The 18389-nt window shown below is 42.1% G+C and overlaps 1 protein-coding gene across 1 annotated transcript in view; it reads right to left on the reverse strand.

The window, feature by feature from the left end:
• The window catches only part of B3GLCT (beta 3-glucosyltransferase), a 111580-nt gene that overhangs the window by 78186 nt on the left and 15005 nt on the right, over positions 1-18389 (reverse strand). The window contains exons 3-4 of the mRNA XM_063102841.1: positions 14195-14234; positions 7946-8055 (exon numbers count right to left, since the gene is read on the reverse strand). Coding sequence (XP_062958911.1) covers positions 7946-8055; positions 14195-14234 — 150 coding nt within the window. The remainder of the gene's footprint in view (positions 1-7945; positions 8056-14194; positions 14235-18389) is intronic.

Here is an 18389-nt window from a genome sequence, read left to right on the forward strand (position 1 = left end):
CCCTGACCAAGCATGGTTAAAACTTCACACGTTAGAGTCTTCAAATGGTGGCCAGATCCTTGTCTTACCAGAACCTACCAAACACAACTCAATTATGCTTTATTTTCTCTCTTTGTTTCCAATATAATTTTATTATGAAAATCCTTTGGAGAACAATAGTTTCCATAATTTTAGGAAGGTGTTAATACACTTCTGAAACTACAAGTAAAGATCAGGTCAGTGCAGGATCCCTCAGGTAACTGAACTCCATGTTCCAGATGGAAGGAAAAAAAAAAAATTCAGATGACAGCCGATTTCCTTCACAACATAAATTCAAGGCACTCCAGTAGAGTCACCCTGAGAGACTGAGTTGTTTGTTCTCCTGTTTCATGTAACAAAAGGAATATAAGAATCTTCACATAAACATTCACTTAAGAAATAGACTACAAAAATAGAACTCAAATCATAATTGACATGCAGATGCTGTGCAAATAATAGTGAAATAAACTCAAGTGTCTGATTTACTAGGAGATCATCACACAAACTCTCCTTTGAGGTTTCTGTTGCCTCCACTTTGCTTTTTGTCTGTGTACCTCTTCAAACAGTCAATCTTCCTAATTTCACATTACCCTTCCATTTGTAATGCAGGGAGAAAAAAGTTCAGGAAAAAAAATAGCACTTCTTCAAAATCTGTATTCTTCTACTTACAGATTTGCAGTTGAGAAACCCACATTCATCAGTCACATCACCCAACTCACTAACCTCCCCTTCTATCTGTTCCATTCTAAAATGGTCGCTATTCCACTCCCAATGCATGCTTTATTCATCCTGAAAACTGGGCCTTTACAAATTCCAGTTCCCACTTGGCATTCCAAAAGTACACCTTCCTGACCACTCCGGTCTTCTTCCAAAACTGTGTTCTAAACCTACATCCTCGAGCTCATTCCCCGTCTTTCCCATCTGATTTCATATGGTCTTCCCTCTTATTCTCTCAGGCTTCACATGCATAATTAGCACTATACAAACACACTTTTTATATTCTGCTGCGCTTCTAAAACAGCTTCAAATGCATATCATCATTCTCAAGGGCGTTCAAAAGTACCTGATATAACTAGAGATGCCCAATTAGTGTTTGTCGAGTAAACCCTTCAATACACTTATTCCGTACTTCTAATTTCTGGTTAATGATATACTGATTTATATTACAAAATAGTTACCGTCTACCTTTTAAGTCAAAAAAGAAGTAGAATATTCTTTCTACATTCTTTTCTAACCTTTTGTGCCAGAGCAATCTAGAACAGTACCCTGCACACAGAATAGCCCCTGGTAAAGTCTACTGATTTACAGATTAGAAGAAACATGTAAACATAATTTCAAAGCCATTATAAACTGCATTATAAGGTTCAAAACTATAAATGGGAATGACAACTTACAATGACCCAAACTAATCTAGAAAACAGGGCAACAGTTTCACCATTCTAAGTACAACTCCAAATATAGTATTAAATTTCAGATAGAAAATTAGCTTAGTTTCTTGTTTTTATATTCACATTGTGATGATGAAAAATGTTTTTTGGTTTTTTTTTAAAGATGACCAGTAAGGGGATCTTAACCTTTGACATGGTGTTGTCAGCACCACACTCTCCCAAGTGAACTAACCAGCCATCCCTATACAGGGATCTGAACCCGTGGCTTTGGTGTTATCAGCACCACACTCTCCCAAGTGAGCCACTGGCCAGCCCCTGAAAAATGTTTGTTTTTAACAAGACTACATTCTAGCACCCTGAGGTAAAACAGGTACAGGTAATGACTTGCCAAAGCAAAGACAATAGCTAGAAGCAGATGCATAATCACAGAAACCATTCAAGTTTTGCACCTTAATTTTTTGGCAGACTTTGTAGTCAGGTGCAACCTGACAGGAATAATAAATAAATAAGCAGCAGTTCTAGACATCTGGCATTGTGGGAGGAATAGATATTTTGGGCTATCAGATAAATATTCAGATGATAAAACTTACTGCTGATTCCTCCCTCACCAAGCAACTTTTATGAATGCACATTGTACTGGATTGAATTATGCCCCCCAAAACTCACTGAAGCTTGAATTGTGTCCCCCCAAGTTTTATCTATTAGAAACTTGGTCCCCACTGTGACTGTTAAGAGGGTGGGTAATCCTATTATGGTCATTGAAAGGTGGAGCCTTGAAGAGGTGAACAGATTGTAGGACCGTGCTGTAGTGAATGGATTAAAAATGGTGGTCAGGGGCGTGGGTCTGAGGGCTTTAAAAGAACAGAGAAGACAGTCTCTCTCTCTCTGTGCTCTCTCTGCTTCCACCATTTTGCAATGAGACAACTGGGTCACTATCACCACAGTGATAGACTTTGGACTTCCCAGCCTCAGAAACTGTAAGCAATACATTTTGTTTTCTTTATAAAATACCCAGTTCCGGTATCTTGTTATAAGCAACAGAAACAGACTAATACACACATGGTGGGCAAGTTTTTGGAGAAACCAAAATTGCAACTTGAAGGCTTCATAGTCTAGGTCCTGGGTGACATGAGGGCCCCAGACATCCTGTCCATTACAGGTACAGCATGTACCTGCCACACCTGGCCTGAGGCCCTCCTTGGAGGAGTCGGGATGCTCCCACCACTGTGCTGGGGATGTCCTGACAACTTCTGCCTCTTAGATTCTCCCTTTCTCAGTGTCCACAGCTGATTGAGCTCTCAATTCTTTCTCCAGAATAAGTGGATATCTTAAAACAGGTTCCAGTTAAGTTTTAACTAGGGAGCCATCCTGCCTCTTTAAAGTGACTCTGTCCCACTATGCTTTGTGCATTTCAGCATTTAATTCTCAGAGGTTGATCTTATTTCTCTATTTTCATTTAGTTCCAAGAAAGGCTATCTCATCAATGTCCCTCAAGTACTGGTCTATAGACCCTATTTTAGCTGACAACAATTTTTGGGTCTCTAAAGTGCTATTCATGGAATTAACTCAACTTTTAATTACATACGTGTCACAAACTCTATAAAGGAAAAAATGATCCAGTATCAAGTATAGTTACAAATTCTAAAATCTTTCTGGCCATTTCAACTACCAAAAGACTCATTAATCTAAATATGAAATTACCTAAGTCATAACACATACTCTGGATCTTGCAAGTAAATTAAATCCAAGTGTTAAAGTTTGTCAGAACTACTTCAGTACTCATAGCTGGCTTCCAAACAAGGAAAGAATTTCGGAATAACAATGAAAGACTATTTTATAATTAAAGGGATGTCTCCTTACAGCCGTAGTCTATACTCTATTATCACAGAGATTAAATGCTGGGGGTAAGGGTTGGGGAGTTGCTTAATGATGTTGCTTAATTACGCATCTTTAAATGTAAAACCAATATTGCCACCTAGTGGCAATCTAAGTCCCCTACCCATCAGGTTGTCTAAGCCGCAAATTGTAAACGCAAAGGACAATAATAATCAAGTAGAAGCCAACTAAACTAAACAGAAGCATAGAATAAGGTATTAGAAAAGTTAAATAATTTAGAGAAATGGAGCTATTTCCTAAGCTTTAAAAGATGAGAAAAGTCCATCAATGGAAACACACTTTCTAATATTGTGTGTGTTTGGCATTCCACTAGGTGTCATGGGGATGCCAAGAGTAACGAACAGGTCCTGCTTCCCTCTGGAGTCTGAGGGCAGAACAGATACACCTGCAATGAAGGACCAGAGCATTCGGCGACCACCCTGAGCAGCGTTGCCCATGATGCGTCCTAGGGTTTTAAAGTACGTCCCAGCCACCAGAGGGAAAGTTTTTCAATGCAAATCTGACCAAGTCTACCCCTAACAGCTCTCCCTAGCAGTCATCCTCAACCAGGGGGCATTTTCAGTTGTAACAGTGACTGGGGTCGCTCCTATATGTACTGCCAGGGGCCAGAGATGCTAGACATCTCAAATATCAGAGAGATCCCTCAAAATGCCAGCAGTGCCCCCTGAGAAGCCCCACGAAACACCTGGCTCCCCAGAGGACAAACAGCTCCTCTGTGTCCATGTTCCCATCTTACATCCAGATTCACTGCCCACATTGCTGCCGCCCACCTTCCACCCATGCCAGGAAAGCAATGCAGCACCCGCACATACCTGCTCCTGCTTCTCACCTGGCCAACTTACTGCTGTCCTCTCTACCTAGGAAGTCCTCACCCTCCCACTGCTATCTTCAGCCCAGCTAGTGCCAAATAGGCACGCTCAAGTTCAGAACTCAGCTCTCTTGGAAATCCCTCCTGGGCACCATAATCCTTTCTCAGCTCCCCTCCTGCCCTGCTCCACCCAGCCATGGTGGGGGCTCTCCCTTGTGCTCTCAAGTGCACCCTTCTATCAACGCCCTCCTACTCTGCTTTAAACTGCCTGCTTGTGGCTCTGTCTGCTCTCCTGGACTGCTAGTTCTTTCAGTACAAGGACTATGTCGTTGATCTTTGTATCCCCAGTCCTTTGACCATAGTCAGTCCATAAATATGAATGAAGGAGTGAGTGGTTCACAGGCAAATTCTGCTACGACTAGGTGAGTCCTTGGTGTGGAACAAAATCCTGACTTTGGCAGAAACATCAATTTGCCCCCCAGAACCCATCCTACCTTCTTCCCTTAAGCTTGGGTTGGACCCAAAGCTACCCAACAAGACACTACACTTCCCAGTCTAGGTGTGCCCATGTGATTATGCTCTGGACAGAGGTACATAAGGGGACATGACGTATACAGCTTCAAGGTCACATCCTTCAAAGGAAGCTGCTTGTCCTCCACATACTGGAACACAGTACATAGGTCAGGTGCAACCATGTAGACAAGGACAAGACACCCTATCCAAGTAACAAGACACGGGGACCTGGAGTAGAACTGCCTACTCCTGGCCTGCCCACCAACTGGACTGTTTTGTGAGGGGAAGTAAATCTTCCATCTTCTTTAAGTCACTGTTATGCTGTCTGTGTTAAAGCAGTAAAGTGAATTTCCTGGTTCTTTCCCATATTGTCTCTCAAAGATTCACTTAATCCATGAGATCATATTTTCCTAGTGCCAACTCATACCCAGTTTTTTTTTTCTACTCTTTGCCCTAAACTCTGTGGTTTCACAGAGAGGTAAATAGCTATTACATTTAACAGTAGAGGAGCTGACCATTATCGATTTAAAAATTAACAAAAGTAAAATAGATAAAATAATTTACTTAAATTTTTATTTTAATTTGTTAAGTTTCCTGGATTCAATTCAACTGCCATATATTGAACACCTACCATGTTTAAGGCGCTGTGGAGAGATCAAAAGAAGTGTCTGCCTTCAAAGAACTTGTGATTTAATACAGTGTGTGCGTATGCATGTGTGTGGCCAAAGGTGTCCATGTATTTATGAGAAATAAAAAGAACCTTCTATTATAATAGAAAAGAGAGTAAAACTCTGAGAAAAAAGAAATAATGAATTTCAGGATTCAGTTCAACTAACATTCACTGAGGACTCAAGCTAAGTACATACAAACAGTGCTTGGTTCAGAGGAATCAAACACTAATAAGACACATTCTATTCTCTGCTCTAAAAGTTTGAAGAAGAGACTGACAGGTAAATAATACAAAGCGAAAAGCGTGCAATAGAAGTTGATACAAGATACAGAAGTGGAACCAAAGAAGTGACTTACCACTGCGGGACAAGAACGTGCACAGAAAGGCTTCCTGGGGACATAGGAGCTTGAAGATAGGGCCGTTGTGAGCATAGCCACAGAGGCACAGCAAGGTAATGCCAGGGCCATGAGAAGTTTGAAATTACCAGCAAATAAAGTGCAAGGGGTGGGTGGTGGGAAATGAAGCTGGGATCCAGAGATGGGAACTTCAGTCACTAAGCTCTGGTGCAACTGTCTTGGCAAAAGGGAACAAGCCTTGGAGGTTCCCACAGCTCAGCTGGGTCCACACCTCTTGCCTCAGCCCCTGGGAGACACTGAGGAGAAGCTCCAGCTAACACACATTCTCCATTCTTAAGTACGGCTGCCAAGGTCAGCTTAAACAGTAACCTCTAAGCATCCTCCCCCAGAGCCTAGACCCAGTTTTAAGCATCTAGTGGTCTTGCACCTGGCCCTATCCTTTGCCTCCCAAATTAGCAGACATACCGAGCCACTGGCAGCACCCTCCCAAGTCTCATTTTTCCTAAGGCAAAGAAAAGAAGAAGGAATTTAATAATTTCTACTGCTTCCCACCAAAAGGTACACACAGACCTCATCTCCACTGCAGACCAAGTCCTGGGAACACTGTCCTGTTCAAGGTCCCCAGAAACTACTTTTCCCAGAAGAGTGAAGGTGGAAGGGGAGGCAGAGAGCCGAGAAGGAATAACCATTTGCACACACACAAAAAGAGTGGATGAATAGTAGAGGAAATATGGTGGTATATATTCAGTCAACTGGACTTGGCCAGCAAAGGATGTCATTACCTATATGAATGGAAGGGCTACTGGTATGGATTAAACAGGGAAGATACATAATCTAAATCTTCCGCAAGATGGAAGGTACTTTTGGAAGCGGGGACACATGCAGGTCCATAGTGAAAAGTGTACTCTTAATTCATCTACAATAAGTGATGCCTCACTGTGTTCCAGTGTCATCTGATTACACAGTTTGGGGTAACTGCCAATGCCTGATGGAGCTAAACTCCATTCACGTCTGGCTGGATTCAGCTGAGGGACTGTTTCGGTGACTGGCTCCCCCTCCTGCCTGCATCTGGCCACCACACAGAACCCCTAACAGAGCGGACGGAAGGAGCCAGCCAGTCAAGGAGACTGCATGTCCACCTCTCTGATGAAACCCGGAAAGGTTTACTAGAAGAAAATCTCTAAAAGTTAGGTCTCCAGACAAAAAACAATTTTGAACTCATCAAGCTGCTCCTACCTCTAATTACCAAAAAACAATCTGTCTACAGCGTGTAATTCTTCCATCGCCCTTGAGAAAATATGATGTTCCAAGTAAGGCAATAGAGTGAACCTGTCCTTGCAGGGATGAGGGGAGGTTTGATGAAGATTATATGGGAAGCATTTAAAGATTAAGCACAATAGACCTCATTCTCAGCAGTATCTTAGCCTTGAATACCGTTAGGGCTGCTTGTGTTTCCACTGATATTTCTGACCCTTTATTTTCCAGCACCCACCAACAGAAAGAAAGCAATCTGTCAAACACGCACATCTCTTGTCAGAGTTTATTCCTGAGAGGACCAAGAGTTGGCATTTATCTACAGACAAGCACTTCTGTCTTGAAGGCCATGGCGATGTAGTGCAGCAGTCTTGGAGTTGTTTTTTTTACTTGGCTCATGAAGGAGGAACTTATAAGACGCTACAAGAAGGTACACCTTCCTTTGTCCCAAACCACCAGCACTACCCAGAGCAGCTTTAGATTCAGTTCATGTTTGTTTTAGATGTTATTAAAATGTACCTGAATGCATAGATTTTTCTCTCCATAATCCTTCTGGTATACTACATTATAAATCAAGTCAAAAGTTCAACTAATGACATGCAATTAAAAAACAGATTAAAAGACTCATAGAGGAAGCACTGCACTACGATTAATGAAAATATTATTTCAACATGAAAATTGCCTTAGAACTTGTTACCAAAATTTTGAACATTAATTATCTCGGCTATTTTAAGCCCTACCTTTAAAAAGCTATTTCTTATACTTTTCTTATCATACTTCATGGCAAAGCCACAATAGTCATAATATAATTCTCTTAAGTTAAAAAAACACATATTCAATAATTTAGAATACGATACTTTGAGCATTAGAAATTAACCAAGGCACTTTCAACAATAAATAGTCAATATTAAATAAGCAAAATGAGTCAGAAGAGTTATTCTCATATAAATAAAATTGATTCTTGACAGACCAAGCATTTTGGAAAACATAAATGTATCGTGAAATACATAACAAGCAGAAATCCCAAGCCATCTCTACATACCTGTGTAAGATCTGCGGCCTGCTTTAAGATGATGTTTTTTAATTGCTCTGCTCTCTTTGCATGAAAAGAATTACTTTGACTCTGGATGACAAATACAATTCCTTTTAAGTCTAGAACCAAAAACAAAAAAGTTTTCAGGTATTTATTTTTTAATAAGCATGGAAATAAACTTAAAAACAAGTGAAAAAACAACAGCTACAAGGCAAGCCTTCAGGCAATACGTTTTTAGGGGAAAAAAATCAATTATATGTAATTCTACAGACAAAACCTTCTCTTTTTAAACTGATTTCAGAAACTTCCTTCCTAGAAGTTAGCAAGTAAATAAGCTCACTGTACTAGACCAACTGTGGTAACCAACTGTGAATGTGTTCCTGCATCTGTCAGTGAGAATGACAGTAAATTTACAAAAGTGGGGAAAAGCCTAGAATACTAACGTCCCTATTAGCTGAAAGTCCAATGTTTACAAGACTTTTAACAGTTCTCACATAAACCTACACTGTGCTACTTGCTACCTGTCCGCCAAAATTCACATGTTGAAGCCCTAACCCTCGGTATCTCAGAATGTGGCCTGACATGGAACTGGGTCTTTACATAGGTAATCAAGTAAAAGTGCAGTCATTAGGATGGGCCCTTATAAAAGGGGGAAATCTGGACACAGACAGACTCACGGAGGGAAGATGATGTGAGAACACATGGAGAAGACGGTCATCTATAAACCAAGGGGAGAGGCCTGGAACAGATTCTTCCTCACCACTGTCAGAAGAAACCAACCCTGACAACACCTTGATCTTAGAACTGAGATCTAGCCCTCACCTAGACTTCAGAACTGAGACAATAAATCTCTGTTTTTTAAGACAGTTTGTGGTACTTTGTTATGCATCCCTAGCAAACTATACACTACTTCAAGAATATTCTGGATGGCCCTTTACAGTGACACTCAACAGTGACTGCATATGTCTCATAAGTTCACAAGGGTTTGCAAGTAAATAGTTCAATAATCCTTGCCCTACCTCACAAGGCACCTACCCAAGATTAAGCGTTATTTCCAGGAAACCAGCGCAACAATTCCACAGCAGCAGGGCTTTAGCAAGAAGTATTGCATAAAAGCCCATCTACAACAACGCACTGTCAGTATTTGCCAGCTCACTAGAGCCTCGCTGCAAGATGGCCAGCTTTTTACAATTGCAAGCAGAGAGGAAACCCTAGCATGTCATGCCCCCAGCTGGGGAAGATCACCAGAGGTCTTGCCAATGGAGGTAGTTGCTCAGGTCACATACCGGAGAAGCACATTAGACCTCCTCAGGTTCTGAGCTTGTAATAAAGAAAGAGGTAGAAAGAGCCATTATGTCAGCACCCTGCCACCAGACAGAGGTGTTGGCAGAAGGTGGATGTCACATAAATTGTAGCATCCAGCCAGGTTCGTGGCAAATCCACATGGGGACCTCTCCCCCACCATGAGCCTTTCTCTCTAACATCTCAGCTCAGAGACACTAATTTGGTTTTAATTTTATTCCATTATATGTTATTGTTCTTGGGTTCAGTTCTATAGTTCTATCCATTTATTCAGTCACTCAAATATTCATACAATAAATAGCTCCAAAATGCTCTTTGATTAAGACTCAATAGAAAAATTAAAAAGAAATGCTGAATAACCTACTGAATATGACCTAATTCCTTTTCTTTAGGAGTTTATATAAATATGAACATTCCATGTACCCGTCTCTATTTTAAATCAGCTTCTTGGCTCTATGTATCACACACAGAGATAAGGCTTAAATGGGAGTCGTAATGTTTCAATTGAAATGTTATCTTCAATCCACTACATCTGAAACATATAAATCAACAATTTGCACAAAGACATATATAACATGGGTGCATACTATACATATACATACATATCGTGTGAAAGTATAAAAGATTACATGAGAATGATAAATACCAAATCAGGATAATGGTGAAAAGGCTTCAGCTGTGTTAGTAATGTTTCATTTCTTAATCTAGGTGGTGGATACACAGATGCTCATTTTATGACTCTTTGTAAATTTTTATATGTGCAAATTATTTCATAATAAAAATTTTAAAACAGCAGCTCCATCTGTCAAAAGGTCAATCCTGCACTCACTACAGTAAACAACTCCTGCCACCACATCTACCAGCTCAGCAAAGCTCCCGCTGTTCATCTCCTGAAGATAACCATTCTTCCACACTGGGAAGAGGCTCTGCAAGAAGAAAAGCAAATCCTTCCCCTTTTCCTGTATCTGGGTCACGTCCTGTGAGTTGTATTTGTCCTGCTCTTTTCAATATAGTTACCGAGAAATCATGCTGTCCCTTCCCTTTTCACATACTTCAATCACATGTGCTACATGCATTCACTCAGCAAACATCTTCTGAGTCCCTACGAGCGCAAAGGTGAGTGAGCACAGTCACAGCACTGCAGTGTCTGAGCCTCATTCAGAAGACAGGCCATGCAAGGGAGACGAATAGACACTTTTCAAAGGAAGACATATAAATGGCCTACTAGTATGTGAAAAAATACTCAACATCCCTAGTCATCAAAGAAATGCAGACCAAAACCACACTGAGATATCACCCACCCCAGTTAGAATGGCCATTATTAAAAAGGACAAGAACGACAAATGCTGGTGAGGATGTGGGGAAAGGGGAACTCTTCTACACTTGGTGGGACTGTAAATTAGTGCAGCCATTATGGAAAACAGTATGGAGTTTCCTCAGACAACTACAGATAGAGCTGCCATATGATCCAGCAATCCCACTACTTGGCATATATCCAAAGGAATGGAAATCATCATGTCAAAGGGATACCTGCACTCCCATGTTCATAGCAGCTCTACTTACAAAAGTATGGAACCAGCCTGAGTGTCCATTGATGGACAACTGGATAAGGAAAATGTGATACATACACACAATGGGATACTACTCTGCCATAAAAAAGAATGAAATTCTGCTATTTGCAGCAACATGGATGAGTCTGGGGAAAATTATGTTAAGTGAAAAAAGCGAGAGAAGGAAAGAGAAATACCACATGTTCTCACTTATAACTGGGTGCTAAGAAAGAAAAGACCTAAACAATTCCTTGAACTCTCAGAATACTAGAGATGGGGGTGAGGTGGGGGGAGGGGAGATTGGGGAGGGATAGGTTGGGTAAAGGGCATAAAAAAAAATCATGATTTGTAATAATAATATGCTTATAAAAAATAATATTTTTTTTAAAAAAGAAGACAGGCCATGATAACACGAAGTGACACGAGTAAAGCCAGAGCGAGGCAAGGGGTACATGCGAGCACACAGGAGCTGCAGAGAGCACTCAGAAGGGGATAAGCACAAGGAGAGCTTCTGGGAAGAGGTACGGCCTGAGTTTCTGTTAAAAAGCAGCAGCTTTCTGCAAACTCACACACAGCAGGTAGGAGATCACGGCAGAGTTATCACAGAGGCCACGGCCTGTCTTATCTCTGCAGCATCCCTGACCAGGGAGTCTGCCGGGCATTTCTGGAATGGGAGGTAGTGTGGGTGACAATGTTAGAGAGGGAGGTGGGGTCAGACAGATCAGATCCTGAAGGATTTAGATGCTACGCTAAGAGGCTCAGACTGCAGATTAATTGCTTCCACTTTCAAACTGCGAAGGACCTCAAGAGCCCAGCGGGGTCTTTCCAGAGGAGAAAATGAAGGCACTGTGTCCTGAGACAGGCAAAAATGGGTGGAAAGATCTTCCCCATAGAGTGAGCAGTGAAGGTTTGGGACAGAGAGTCGAATTTAGGGCCCTGAAAATATTAACAGTTAGGGATGGCTAAGGAATAGGATGTGTGAGGGTAGTTATCGGGAACAAGGCTAACGGTACCCAGCTCCTATAACCCTGATAATAATAAATGGCAGAAGATCATTTGCACATGCTATTCGGTCCCAACCCATTCAAGAAAAGAACCAGGTTAGTGAGTACAGTTTCATGCTGAAAACAGTGTCCCTGCACAAATTCCTGCTGTTATTTATATCAGCACCAAGAAATATTTTCTGACACACAACCTAAGCCTTCCCACAGTTGAATCACATTCTGGCTGAGCCTTGATCCTGAGCTTATCTGGGGAGCTGTCTCCTCTGTTTATGCTGCCCAACCACCTGACTTTTAAGCTCCCTGGTACCACCCATTCAACAGCTACATAAGATGATTCCACTCTTTCTTATCATCTTGGCTCTGCACTCCTCTAAACCCACTGCAATCTGCCTTCAGCAAACACTGTCACAGCTCAAGATGGATAGTCTGTTTCCCCACCAGGAACATGCCACGAATGGGTCGCACAGTAAGTGCCTGACAATAATGATCAGCATGACAGGCTATAAGGGGAAGACAGAGAAACTAGTCAACGATACAGAAAAGACTGATGTGGTGCTGATGCCAATGGTGAGCTGCAGGGAGCATTCAGGAAAGGCAGGAGAACCAAGGAGATCATTAGAAAAGGATGCCTGGAAGAGAAATAACTCTTCTTTGAAGGTAAAATAAACCAAAGGCTCTCTATTTCTTTGGTTGCTGAGCACCTATCATGGGCCAAGCACTCTACTAAGTGCTAATCCCCATGGTCAGAAATTACTTAGAACAATGGATTTTGTCATGCTGGTGTTTTTCTGATGAGAAATCAATAATCGTGTTCTTCTGATAAAAGGTGAATAACACGCAGGCTTATGATTTAAAGCTCAGGGATAAATACATACACACACAGGAAGAGCCAGTCCAGTTATGTTTTACTTGGTGAGAATAACCATACACCAATGAATCTATTGATTAGGCAGGGAGCCTAAAGAGAACAAAAGATTCTCTGGGCTTGGAGGCTGTGGCCTGCCTGGGTGTTGGGAGCCCATGGTCTAGGCACCCGACTCTATGGGCATTGCTAGGCACAGGCTCTTTGTAGCCTCCTGGTCCTGAAGGCTCATATGCAGATTACGACAGAGAAGCCCCCTGGGTCTTTTTCCAGTGAACTGCCAGCAAGTTAGGTATCACTTGACTTGCCATTTGCAAATTGCAAGAATGTAAATTTACTTGTCCAAGATAACTTCCCCTTGGTAGTTTCCAGCTCACATTCCAGACTTGGGTCGTTAAGTAATTTAATAACCATTTACTAGAAGGGACCCATTAGCTCCCATAAAATAAATACACGTATGAATGCCCAAAGCCACCAGGGTTGGCAGCAGAGAGAAAAATCTTCACAGGGAGGGACTGGCTGAACCACACAGGGTGTTGTGATAGAGAGAAGAAAAAGCAATAAACTCCTGTGGCCCCTCAAATACAACTGCGCTCAGAACTACAGGCTCACCCACGCCCCTGTGGCCCCAGACATGACTCCCAGGCACAGGGCTCCTCCCCCTCCACCCAGGGGCCTCTCCTGCACTTCCACACTCCTTGGAATCCAGGCCCAGGCAATGAAGGCCTAGTAAGGAAAGCATTCCTTTCCCCCTTATCCAAAGCTCACCAGGTCTCCACGGCCTACCTTGGGATGCAGGACACTGACAAAGTTCGCACCCTTCGGGGAGAGACCCACCACTACCCACAGACGTGCGACCTGCTTCCCATCAACACACTGCTTCCCAGGAAATTTTTAAAAAAGACTAACTCATGGTCATATCCCTGTAGATGTTTACACTATACTGGGGAAGGAAGATGTGTTTAAAAAGGAGTAGAGATAAGGGTGTAGGTGGGTTGCGACGTGTTACAAAGGAGGCAGGAGCAGCTCCACACCAGGGTTCCCAGGACAAGTGTGACAGATGTGATGGGTGAGCTGACTCCCGAAGGACAAGTAGGTGCCTGCAGGTCACCCAGTGGGGAGACTGGCTCCAGGCAGAGGACACACGAGCAAAGGCCACAGCTTGTCCTTCTCTCCCACTGCGTGTGGACCTCTAATAACAGGGCCCGTGTCTTATTCATTTCTGCCTTCCCCCGACAGCGCCCACCTGGCACGGTGTTCTACCCTTACTGGAAGCTCAGGGAATGATGGCTGAAGGAATTAAATACAACACATTAACTGTTGCTGCCAATATGTATCACACGCCACATGCCAATCTGAAAAGTGTTCTCCCCGTGTCTTCATGAGCATAAAGACTGGGCTGGGCCAAAGACAGAATATTTGAACAACAATATTTACCCCATAAACAAAATCAGGAAAAAAATTTCACTTTATTAAAATATAATTTACAAGAAATACACCTGAGTGCATACTTTTAGGTTAAAGAAAAGTCATTACTTACCTATGTCATTTTTCCTGGATACACCACTTTTCCCCAAATCCTGTATTTTAAATGAAAATGAAAAAAAAAAAAAAAAAGAAAAGAAAAAGAAAAATCTCATCACATAACAAAGCCAGTAATACACTGAATAAATATGCACAGTACATATTAACCCTGGCGGGGGGAAGGCTTAAATATGGGAACTTGTAAAAGCTTCCCTAGAGAAATGAGACCAAAACGAAAGGAGAATAAAGCAGCCACAATATACTTGTGTCATGAAAGAAGCCTCTAGATGAGACTGTCCCTTTCTTACATGACCTTGAGCAAGTCAATTAAGTGAGCTGAAGCTCTTTCCTCCCGTGTAAAATGAAGTTAACACCTAACTGGTTCACAACGTTCTTGGGAGGGTTAATTTTAAAAACCTCATGAGCTATAAAGCACTAGAAACATATCAGAAATAGTCCCAAGTCAGGCAGATTTTCTTCAAGAAGATGAGCTCTACTAATTACTGTACTCTACCATCTTTTGGACTCAGATATTCTGTCATCAAGAACATTACCACAATGTTCTCTCCTATGTGAGAAGCGGCCCTGGGAGTCTGCAAGGGCCTGGGAGGATGCTGGCCTATGGTGGTCCCTGTAATTCATGTGCATAGAGGAGGTGCCTTAGAGCGGGAGAGCTCCAGACACAAAAATCTGGACGTGGGCACAGAAATACCAGATCTTGACCCTGTGTAAATCAAGGGAGTAACTCTCAAAAGATTTCTTTGGCAAAGCGCAAAGCATCAGCAGCTAAATCTGCCATTTTCATTGTCTTCTCGGCAGATTAGGAAAGAATTTTCTCCCTAATTGCCCTTTTCTGCTTTCAAAAGCCATATGCTATAATTATGACAATTGGATGGTGGCAAAAATTCTTCAGTTTTCTTCAAAGACTGCAACAAGAAATGCAGTTGTGAGCTTTTACCAGCAAAATTGAGAGCAGCTTAAAAAATAACAGCCACAAAAGAGATGTATCCTCTAAGAATGCCAAAAGGACTGTGACAATAGACAGGGAAGAGTGATCTAACAACAGGGAGTAAATACCTGGGGTGGCGTCTTCTGAAATTATCTTTGTCTCAAGAATAGAAATGCCACTGAGTTGAGAAGAATCCCGTACTTATATGCTGATTTGTTAGATCTAAGGATCAAGTGACACCTCTCTTAATCCTGATAAAACACATAGCTTTTGGAAGAATCTACGAAAAATGATGGAATGTTCAACCCACTTCTCTGAATGTGCTGAACGACACAGCCAGGTTATCATCGTAAGTTACCATGCGTGAGCTCCTTAAATGCCACTCTTGACTAGGAGAACAACCTGCTCAGGGAAAGGAGTGCTGGCCTCAGCTCCGGAGGCACCACTCGGTTCCCACTGCTATCCTGATGCTTGTCCCTTGGCCAGGCTGCCTGCTCCTTGGGAGGCCACAGCTTTGGCTGCCAGACAAGGCTCATGGAAAAATAGAGTTTTCAGGTCCCAAAACAGCACTGGAGAAATTCAATCCAACACTTCCCTTTTACATATCAGACAACAGAGGCTCAGAAAAGATAAAAAATTTTTCCAAGACTCAACAGTCATCTGGCCACAGAACCAGGTCTTCTGAATCCTTTCCAATGCCCCTTCCTTCCACCACCATGATAATGCATGTCCAGACTCCCCTGGAGAAGTTCTTCAGAAAATATACATCATTAGATGTGAACATATTTTTATCTTATTTTATCTTTTTGGTGGCTGGCCAGTATCTTATTTTATTTTATTTGTGGCTGAATCCAAACCCTTGACTTGGTGTTAAAAGGCTGTGCTCTAAACAACCGAGCTAACCAGCCAGACTAGATGCAAATGTATTTTGAGAGTAAGCTAAAAGTCTTATCTACAATAAAAATCACCTTTATCAACAAGTTGAAAGCTGAAAAATATGCAGAACTCAGTGATTCTAGATGGAGTAACTTAAAAAAGCTAGAACACCAACTTGACTTTCTACCAGATATCTTTGTGATATCGGAGAAAAGCAACCAAAATTATACATCTTTCTAATTGTTATTAAGCACTACAGCTGAGACTAGCTGACAATAGCTAGGAAATGATTAGCTATTTCAAGTGGCTCAATTTGTAAACTGTAAAAATAAAATATCCAAGGAACAGCTGAATTAGGTGAATTGAAACAGAACCAAAATCATCCTGGGAAATTTCTCCTTTGAGAAAGAAATTTAGACTAAATGAACAAGTTAGAACATTTAAAATTCTGTCTCCAGCTTCCCTTGTGAAAAGGCTTAGATCTTCCAAAGAAGAAACACATAGTTTGTTTTATTATTTCTGCTGCCACATGTTTCTTACACTAACTGTAATGTCAATCAAAATGTGCTCAAAGTTTTGTTAAGTCAACTGAGTTGCCATTCAGAGAGGAAAGAGATTTGTTATTAATGCATCTACCCCACAGACAGCTCCTACCCTAGCTGGGAAAAGATATTCCAAGTCACCCTTAGATTTGAACACTTGTAATCCATATATATAATACTTAGTTTACACATTCTTCAGTAAAAGCAGACACATCCTCAAAAGAATTTGATAGAAAATCTTTTAAGAGGAAAGAAAAGCAAAATGGCATCTTCCCCCACCACAACTATCTACCACCTCCCTCTAGATTTTAAATGAAATAAATGAATCAAGATGTGTTCATCAGTGCACTCACTTGTACATTGGTCCTGTGTTCTAATACTTCCTCTACCACTTGTTAGCTCAGGCCTCAGTTTCCCATTTCTAACACAGGGATAATAACCACAAGGCCCACTCCACAGGGTTGTGTTGTAAATTGAATGAGATAATAAAACACTGAGCACAGTGTCCACAAAATGCAAGTGCTGAATAGTTACCGGTTCCCACTTTTTTCTCGTAATCAACTACTTCATATGAAGCCAACTACCACTGTAGAAGAAATTTAACTGACAAAAGCAGTAAGGTCTATGGTTCCTCTTTCTACTTTGATCTGTTTAGACAGAACAGATGGTTTATACAAATCTCTTGAGAGGTTGTGTAAGACATTTCTTGTTGTCTTATCAGGTAAACATTTAAATAGGACCTGGCACTGTTCTAAGTTGTAAACACACACACACACACACACACACACACACACACACACACACACACACACACACACACACACACACACACACACACACACACACACACACACACACACAATATTCAAAACAGCCCTATGAGGTACATCCTATTACCCCACCTTACAGATGAGGAAGCTGAGGCACAATGAGGTTCACTACGTCCCACAGCCGGTCAGTGGTGGACAAGACATGAACGCCTGTGTCCAGCACTAACCTTATGTCACACAGGACACAATCATGAGCCACCGTAGGAAGGAAGGTCAGGCAACACTGCAGGCTGAAGACAGCTAGACGGCCGTGGCTGAGGCAGCACCTACGGCCTGGAGCACAATCCTGGGTGGGCGGGCTCCCCTGAAAGCTGTCGTTGGTCAGAATCCAGGACAGTGCCAGCACCAGGAACCCTGGAGAGGAGCCGGACCCCGAGATCAGGCTGCAGGCAGCACATCAGGGTACCAGCAGCACTCAGGATTATGACAGGAGGTCAATCCGATGTCCACCAGGGAGTCTGCACATTATTTGGGGCAGGAACCCAGCCCTGAGTAGGGCTGGCCTGCATTCACAAGACAGACCTGCCCGGGGCCCTCAACATAGGCAAGCAATGAGGTGAGGTGGGAGGGAGGCGACTGCTTTGGGGCCACAATGGTGGGGCAGATTCTGTTCAGTTCTACTGCTAGTGACAAACTAACAATAATGAAAATTCATGAGGTTATTGTGCACAGCCTTAAATCCTATCTCTAGTGCACCCTCAGACTTGGGACAGACTTGGACACACCGACTCCTCTCCACCTCCAAGTCTTGGGTACAGAGCACGCTAGACATTTTATCACTGCCTCTCCTCATGGGATGAACAGCTTTTCTGGCTGTGTGGCTCTTTACAAATAGACGGGGTTAATGACATTTTTCAAGTGCTTTAATACCTCTGCATGAAAAATGACACTAAGATATAGGACTCACCTTATCTATATCCATTTATGTTTATATATGTACTTAAAGCAAAGGACAGATACAGTTCCTCATTTGAAAAAATTAGTTAAATCCTATACTAGGAAGCATTTGCTATA

Source organism: Cynocephalus volans, chromosome 7 (genome assembly GCF_027409185.1).
Source record: "Cynocephalus volans isolate mCynVol1 chromosome 7, mCynVol1.pri, whole genome shotgun sequence".
NCBI lineage: Eukaryota > Metazoa > Chordata > Mammalia > Dermoptera > Cynocephalidae > Cynocephalus > Cynocephalus volans.